Here is an 8,853-nt window from a genome sequence, read left to right as displayed (position 1 = left end):
AAAAATCGCCTATAGGATTTTTAGGGTTGAGAGTTTGAAAGAAATGAACTAATTTCCGTTTTCCCCCTCTTTTACCCAGCTACGGATGTCGAAATTGTGAATAAAATATTTTATTCGCGATTGCGAGAAAGAGGTCCCAAATGTGAACTCCTCTCATAAAGTCAGTAATCGGAAATGCGATGTTTTGGTCGCAAATGTGAACCTAAGCCCTCGCAAATGCGAACCATCTCTTTGCAAATGCGAAGATTGCCCAGAAACACGCTGAGTCGCAAATGCGACTCTGCCTTCGTAAAAGCGGAAAAAGCAAGTTCGTAAATGCAAACTTCTACCTCACATATGCAAGATTTCCCAATCAGCCCATGCTCACAAATGCGAAGCCTTGCTCGCAAATGCGAGTCCTGCAATAGAACACTAGTAACAAAAGAGGCATCAGCTACTCTACCAAGTTCGAAATCACTCTATAGCCTATCTGAAACTCACCCGAGCATAGAGGTGGCAAGTGGGCTGGGCCGGCCCCTAAATGGGCCTAACGGACTGGTCTCGTAGGCTGCAATCCCGGGCCGGTCCCGGACCTTAAATAAACGGGCTACACGGTCCCGGGCTAAACGTGCTTTTTGTTGGAACCAGACCAGGACCAGTATCACAAACTCATGGTCCCGGGCTAAACGGGTCGGGCACGCGATCCTAACGGGCTAAATGGGCCCTACAGCTAAGCAATAATTGTTTTTTAAAATTAAATAGAAATTAGAGACAAAAAGATGTTAAAAAGATATTCAAAACAATGGCTTGTAATTTTGTTATAGCAATAAAAAATATGGCAATATCTTTCTTAATCTTCCTCCCCCCTATGGAATAAGCACAACAAGGTGCTAATACCATTATTCAGAAGAAAAGGGAACTAATCAAGATGTGCCAAAATATAAGTTACATAATACATACTATTTTTGTTCATACAAGTTACATGATATCTCTTACAAACTTCATAAATCCTTCAAGGTTGGAGGACGTTCCGTTAGTGGTAGTGGAAAAGTAGCTTGGTCATTGCCACTTCTATTGTCGGGCGAAGCAGCATCCTCAGCAAGTTCAACTAGCATTTCTTCGTAAGCTTCGTCTACCTCTAGTTGTAATTCAGCAAGTCCAAAATTTTTTCTTTCCGACTGGATCCAATCTCTGAAAAGTACTGATTTTTCCAAGCTCTCCCTCATAGACACTCTATAATCACCGATTTGAAGTCTTGCTTGACTGAAAGCGCTTTTTGATGCCATTGTTGAAGCTTGAATAGTTAAAATGTCTCGGGTCATCCTTGAAAAAATCGCAAAGTGTTTTTCTTTGTCCTTCCACCATTGCAGAATATTAAAGGTGCCGTTGGGATTCACTTTCTCAAGTTGTTGCGACAAATAAATTTCAAGCTCATCTAGTTGTGAAAAATCATTACCACTAGAACCAAAAGAACCCCTAAACCCCGCCCAAACACTAAGTCCTCTTACTCCCACAGTTCTTTTAGAAGATTGAGAATCATAAGAAGAAGGAGTTGGAACATTTGGTCTAGCATGATTTAACGCAACTTGATAAACATTATAAATAATTTCAGCATTTGTTCTAATTGAGGCTATTGCTTTTGGAAGTTTAGACAACTCATTATCTTCAAGTGTTAAACCATTATAAACAGTTTCATACCAAAATTGAGGACCTCATAATTTCATACAAGGATTTAACAAAGAAGAAACACCATAAATAGAGGGAATAGGGAAAAAATATTTTTAAAACTTTTCTCTCATAAAATCAATAGAAAGTTGATAAAATTTTTCACCCTGTGAAAAATGAGCAAACAAATTTACAAGTTCTGCAATATTAACTAAACGGTTAGAAATGGTAGGATAATATTGCCCAGAAAATTCTTTTGTAGTAATATGAAATTTTTCTAAAAAATGAACAAGCATTTTAACATTAGCCCAATCCCCATTCGTAAGGTAATCGTCATCATCATTTACATGTGCATTAAATATTGAGTTTATGGGGTTTCTATATTCATATGCAACAACCAAACATTCATACATGTAATTCCATCTAGTTGGACAAGATTTAGGAACCTTTCTTTCTCTTAGGCCACAATCATCGCATCTTTTAAAATATTCTCCAAGTCTACTTCTACAGTTTGAATGATAAAGCCAGGTAAGAGGCATTTTAACATTTTTAATTTGAATATTTAAAATGCCCATACCATCACCCACAATTAAATGGTAAATATGACAAATACATCTAACATGAAAAATATTACTAAATGTAGTATTTGCGTAGTGGTAAGCAAGTCTATTCCATTTGTGTTATTAGTAGCATTATCCATTGAAACAATAACAACAACAACAACAACAAAACCCAGTTCGATCCCAATATGTGGGGTCTGGGGAGGGTAGTCTGTACGCAGACCTTACCCCTACCTAATGCAGGTAGAGAGGTTGTTTCCAATAGACCCTCGGCTCAAGAAGGGCAAGAAGAGGAAGAGGGAAGCAAGGAAGGAAGAAAGATGGAAGAGAAAAAGGGGAGATAAAGGATAAGTAGTATCAAATAATAGCAAAGGAATACAATACCTGAGGCGAACAAAATCACATATTGTATTAAAAATCTAAGAATATAAAGGGGCATGCATGCTACTAAGCCTATCGGTAAACACTATGAACTACCTACTAACCTTCTACCTTAATCCTCGACTTCTACACCCTCCTATCAAGGGTCATGTCCTCAGTGAGTTGAAGCAGCACCATGTCCTGCCTAATCACTTCTCCCCAGTATTTCTTAGGCCTACCTCGACCCCTTCTCAAACTCTCCATGGGCAACCTCTCACACCTCCTGACAGGGGCATCAATGCTTCTTCTCCTAACATGTCCGAACCATCTCAGCCGCAACTCCCACATCTTGTCCTCCACGGAGGCTACTCCCACTCTATCCCGGATAGCTTCATTCTTAATCCTATCTTGCCTGGTACACCCACACATCCATCTCAACATCCTCATCTCTGCTACTCTCATCTTCTGCACGGGGGAGTTCTTGACTGGCCAACACTTAGCCCCATACAGCATAGCGGGTCGAACCACCACTCGATTAAACTTACCCTTATGTCATAACGGCACATTCCTATCACATAGGACACCAGAAGTGAGCCTAAACTTCATCCATCCTGCTCCGATGTGATGTCTGACATCTTCGTCAATCTCCCCGTCACCCTGGATAATAGACCCGAGATACTTAAAACTCGCTCTTTTGGGGATAACTTGACCATCAAGCTTTACCTCTATGTCTGCATCATGAGTCTCACTGAATTTGCACTCCAAGTATTCAATTTTGGTTCTACTTAGTTTGAAACCTTTAGACTCCAAGGTCTGTCTCCAAATCTCCAACCTCGCGATAACTCCTCTATGCGTCTCGTCAATCAACACTATATCATCGGCAAATAGCATGCACCAAAGAACCTCCCCTTGTATGTGACGCGACAGTACATCCATCGCCAAGGCAAATAAAAATGGGCTAAGAGTTGATCCCTGGTGCAACCCCATCACCACAGGGTAATGCTCCGAGTCACCACCCACAGTCCTCACATGAGTCTTAGCATCATTGTACATATCCTTAATCACCCTAATGTACGCTACCGTGACACCGCAAACCTCCAAACACCTCTACAGGACCTCTCTCAGAACTTTATCATATGCCTTCTCAAGGTCAATAAACACCATATGCAAATCCTTCTTCCTCTCCCTATACTGCTCAACTAATCTCCTAACTTATGAATCCATTCCGTAGTTGAACACCCCGGCATGAATCCAAATTGATTCTCAGAAATAGACATACACCTCCTCACCCTGGCCTCCACCACCCTCTCCCAAACCTTCATAGTGTGACTCAATAACTTGATACCCCTATAATTGTTGCAATTTTGGATATCACCCTTGTTCTTGTAAAGTGGAACCATCGTACTCCACCTCCATTCTTTGGGCATCTTCTTTGTCCTAAAAATAACATTAAACAAATCAGTGAGCCACTCCAAACCTGCCCGCCCCGTGCTCTTCCAGAATTCCACCGGGATTTCGTCTGGCCCCGTTGCTCTGCCCCTACACATGTTACTCATCACCCCTTCCACCTTCTCTACCATAATCCGCCTACAGTACCCAAAATCCCGCTGACTCTCGGAGTGCTCCAACTCACCCAGCACAATGTGTCTATCCTCCCCCCCCCCTCAATAGTTTATAGAAGTATGTCTGCCACCCTCTCCTAATGAGTGCCTTGTCCATCAACATTTTGCCATCCTTATCCTTGATGCACTTGACTTGGTATAAGTCATGGGCTTTCCTCTCCCTCACCTTGGCCAACCGGTACAATCTCTTGTCCCCACCTTTGCCCTCGAGCTCCTTGTACAAACGAGCAAACAATGCGTTCTTAGCCATCGTAACTACTAATATTGCCTCTTTCTTTGCCTTTATGTAACACTCCTGATAAGTCCTTTTTTCCTCCTCGTTTGTACTCTCTACTAGTTTCAAATAAGTAGCTTTCTTAACTTCCATTTTACCTTGAACCTCTCCATTCCACCACCAGTCCCCTTTATGTCCCCTAGGAGAACCCTTCGTTACCCCTAAGACCTCTCTAGCGGCTACCCTTATGCAATCCGCAGTCATGGACCACATACTAGACGCGTCCCCCACACTCGTCCAGGCCCTCACAGACAATAACTTCTCCCCTAACTCCTTGGTCAAGTTACCCCACTTGATCTTAGGTTTCCTCCACCCCACCCTCTTCATCCTACTTCTCTTGATCTCCAGGTCCATAACTAGGAGCCTATGTAGGGTCGTGAGGTGCTCACTCGGGATGACCTTGCAGTTAGTGCACAAACCTTTATTGCATTTCCGATAGAGAAGATAATCAATCTGAGTGTTACCCATTAAATTTCGAAACATGACCAGGTGTGCTTCCCTCTTTGAGAAATATAGGTCTCATGAGTCATGAGCAGGTTTAGTAGAGTCTCACGGATCGGTACAGAGACGTCTGTATTTATCCGCGAGAGGCTACAGAACCTTTAGGAAAAACATCATATTCTTGAAATTCTTGTCATACGAACTTGTTGATCTGAGTACTAAACTTCTTTTGTTCTATTCTCTCACAGATGGTGAGGACACGCGCTACTGGTCGGGGTGGACGACCCCCAGTACCACCAGCTATGGCCACCAGAGGCCGATGACGCGGTCGTGGTCGTGGTAGGGGCAGAGCAGCACCTGCAGATCCACCAGCTACCCCAGTTCAGGATCAGGTCCCAGTTATGGACGCTCCTGTAGCACCAGCTGTGCCCATTGTTATTCCGGGTCTTCAGGAGGCCTTAGCTCAGATCTTATCAGTTTGCACTTGCCTGGGTCAGGCGGTTTCAGCCACTACAGCCATAGCTACTTCTAAGGTCGGGGGAAGCAATCAGACTCCCGCCACTCGCACACCTAAGCAGGTCGTGCAGGGACTTCAGACACTGGGGGCACACCCAGCCCAGCCAGCTGTAGTTGCTCAGGACTATGTAGTTCCTACTATGCCAAAGGATGAGCAGCATAGGTTGGAAAGGTTTGGTAGACTGCAGCCTCCGACCTTTAGTAGTGCAGAGGGTGAGGATGCCCAGGGTTTCTTAGATAAGTGCTAGAGGATGCTTCGTACAACGGGTATTCTGGAGACCAGTGGGGTTGCTTTCACTACTTATCAGTTTTCGGGAGCTGCCTTTACTTGGTGGGAGGCTTTTGAAAGGCTTAGGCCTATTGGTGCAGCACCCCTTACCTGGCAACAGTTCTCTATTCTCTTTCTGGAGAAGTATGTGCCACAGTCCCGCAGAGAGGAGCTGCGTATAGAGTTTGAGTGGTTGTGTCAAGGAGAGATGATTGTGACGTAGTACGAGCTAAGGTTCTTCGAGTTAGCTCATCATACTATTTGGATGGTTCCGACAGATAGAGAGAGGATTAGGAGGTTTATTGATGGCCTCACTTATCAACTTTGTATTCTTATAACCAGGAAAAGGGTGATTGGTGCTACGTTTGAGGAGGTTGTGGATATTGCATGTGAGATTGAATCTGTTTGTCGCTAGGAGCACGAGGAGAGGGAGGCCAAGAGGCCTCGAGGATCTGGTAGTTATAGCGGTACTCCTTCAAGGGGTCAGTTTCAGCACGGCAGAGGTCATCCATTCAAGCATGCTCAACCAACTTACCCAGGTTATCATGGGGCGTCATCAGGTCATGGTTTTTACAGTTCTCATCAGGGCCAGTCATCACTTAGTGCCCTTACAACTCAGAGTTCATCCCGTGCTCCATCAATTCAGGGCTCTTCTATGCCGAGTGCATCTGCTAGTTACTTCGGTGCTAGGGTTTCCCTTCAGTCCCCTTGTCCAGCACCTGGGAGTTGTTATGAGTGTGGTGAGATGGGTCATATATGGAGGCAGTGCCCTCGTCATCATGCGAGTTCATCTCAGCAGAGGGGTCAGTCATCGGCTTTAGCGCCAGTTACTTCACCACCACCCGCCCAGCCAGCTAGGGGTGAAGGTCAGTCAGCTAGGGGTCACCCCCAAGGGGGAGGTCAATAAAGTGGTGGTCATGCCCATTTCTATGCACTTCCAGGCAGACCCGATACTATTGCTTTAGATACTGTCATTATAGGTTTTGTTTCAGTGTGCCACAGAGATGCCTTTGTATTATTTGATCCCGGTTCCACCTTTTCTTATGTGTCATCATACTTTGCTCGTTATTTGGGTACGCCCCGTGAGTTTCTTGCTTCACTTGTTCGTGTATCTACCTTGGTGGGTGATACTGTTATTGTAGACCGTGTGTACCGATCGTGTGTGGTGACTATTGGGGGTCTGGAGACCCGTGTGGATCTTTTATTATTGTGTATGGTGGATTTCGATGTCATTTTAGGCATGGATTAGCTATCTGTGTGTCGTGCTATTCTGGATTTTCATGCTAAGATAGTCACATTGGCTATACTGGGTGTGCCACGGATTAAGTGGTGATGCGTGACTGATTATGTTCCCAGTAGAGTGATCTCATTCTTGAAAGCCCAGCATATGGTTGGGAAGGGTTGTCTTTCGTATTTATCCTTCATGAGGGATTTTCCCGATGTGTTTTCTGTAGACCTTCCGGGTATGCCACCAGACAGGGATATTGATTTTGGTATTGACCTGGTGTCAGGCACTCAGCCCATTTCTATTCCATTGTATCGCATGGCACCAGTGGAGTTGAAGAAATTAAAGGAGCAGCTTCAGGAACTCCTTGATAAAGGGTTCAGTAGGCCTATTATGTCACCTTGGGGTGCGCCGGTTCTATTTGTGAAGAAGAAGGATGGCAATATGAGGATGTGCATTGATTATAGGCAATTGAACAAGGTAACCATTAAGAACAAGTATCCTTTACCTTGCATTGATGATTTATTCGACCAGCTTCAGGGAGCGAGAATGTTCTCCAAGATTGATCTCCATTCAGGTTATCACCAGTTGAAGATTAGGGATTCGGATATTCTTAAGATAGCTTTCAGGACCCGCTATAGTCATTATGAGTTCTTAGTAATGTCTTTTGGGCTGACCAATGCCCCAGCAGTGTTCATGCATTTAATGAACAGTGTGTTTTGGCCTTATCTTGACTCATTTGTCATAGTCTTCATTGATGATATTCTGGTGCATTTGCGTAGTCAGGAGGAGCACACGGAGCATTTTAGAGTTTTGTTGCAAAGATTGAGAGAGGAGAAGCTTTATGCAAAATTCTCCAAGTATGAGTTTTGGCTCAGTTCAGTGGCTTTCTTGGGGCACGTGGTGTCCAGCGAGGGTATTCAGGTTGATCCTAAGAAGATATAGGCGGTTCAGAGTTAGCCTAGACCATCCTCAGTCACAGAGATTCGCAGCTTTCTTGGTTTGGCAGGCTATTATTGCTGGTTTGTTCAGGGATTCTCATCTATCGCATCGCCCTTTACCAAGTTGACTCAGAAGGGTGCTTCATTTGTATGGTCGGACGAGTGTGAGGAGAGCTTTCAGAAGCTCAAGACAGCTTTGACCACATCTCTAGTGTTGGTTTTGCCATCAGTTTCAGGTTCATATACCGTGTATTGTAATGCTTCGAGAGTTGGGATTGGTTGTGTATTGATGTAGGAGGGTAGAGTTATTGCTTATGCTTCTCGTCAGTTGAAACCTCATGAGAAGAACTACCCCGTTCATGATTTGGAGTTGGTTGCCATAGTTCACGCATTGAAGATTTAGAGGCATTACTTGTATGGTGTGTCTTGTGAGGTGTTTACTGATCATCGTAGCCTCCAGCACTTGTTCAAATAGAAGGATCTTAATTTGAGGCAGTGGAGGTGGTTAGAGTTGTTTAAGGATTATAATATCACTATATTGTACCATCCGGGAAAGGCCAATGTGTTGGCCGACGCCTTGAGCCAAAAGGCGGTGAGTACGGGGAGTTTGGCATATATTCCAATTGGGGAGAGAACTTTTGTAGTTGATGATCAGGCCTTGGCCAATCGATTCGTGAGGTTAGATATTTCGGAGCCCAGTCGGGTATTGGCTTGTGTGGTTTCTCGGTCTTCCTTATATGATCGCATCAGAGAGCGCCAGTATGATGATCTGCATTTGCTTGTCCTTAAGGACAGAGTTCAGCACGATGATGCCAAAGATGTGACCATTGGTGATGATGGGGTGTTGAGGATGCAGGGCCGGATTTGTGTGCCCAATGTGGATGGGCTTTGGGAGTTGATTCTGGAGGAGGCCCATAGCTCGCGGTATTCCATTCATCCGGGTGTCGCGAAGATGTATCAGGATCTGAGACATCATTATTGGTGGAGAAGAATGAAGAAAGA

General features: G+C 44.3%; 2 protein-coding genes across 2 annotated transcripts; both read right to left on the bottom strand.

Annotated features, from left to right (window-relative positions):
- Nucleotides 1-3,116: 3,116 nt before the first annotated feature.
- On the bottom strand, nucleotides 3,117-3,500 carry LOC142179004 (uncharacterized). Its single transcript, XM_075248815.1, has one exon. It carries the CDS (start codon nucleotides 3,498-3,500, stop codon nucleotides 3,117-3,119), a length of 384 nt encoding a protein of 127 aa, XP_075104916.1.
- A 711-nt stretch (nucleotides 3,501-4,211) lies between these two features.
- Nucleotides 4,212-4,814, bottom strand: LOC142179002 (uncharacterized). The gene has a single exon (XM_075248814.1). It carries the CDS (start codon nucleotides 4,812-4,814, stop codon nucleotides 4,212-4,214), a length of 603 nt encoding a protein of 200 aa, XP_075104915.1.
- Nucleotides 4,815-8,853: the final 4,039 nt, after the last annotated feature.

This window comes from Nicotiana tabacum, unplaced genomic scaffold (genome assembly GCF_000715075.1).
Source record: "Nicotiana tabacum cultivar K326 unplaced genomic scaffold, ASM71507v2 Un00150, whole genome shotgun sequence".
NCBI classification, from domain to species: Eukaryota; Viridiplantae; Streptophyta; class Magnoliopsida; order Solanales; family Solanaceae; genus Nicotiana; species Nicotiana tabacum.
The sequence above is the reverse complement of the archived record's forward strand: the minus strand, read 5'-3'. Positions and strand labels throughout refer to the sequence as shown.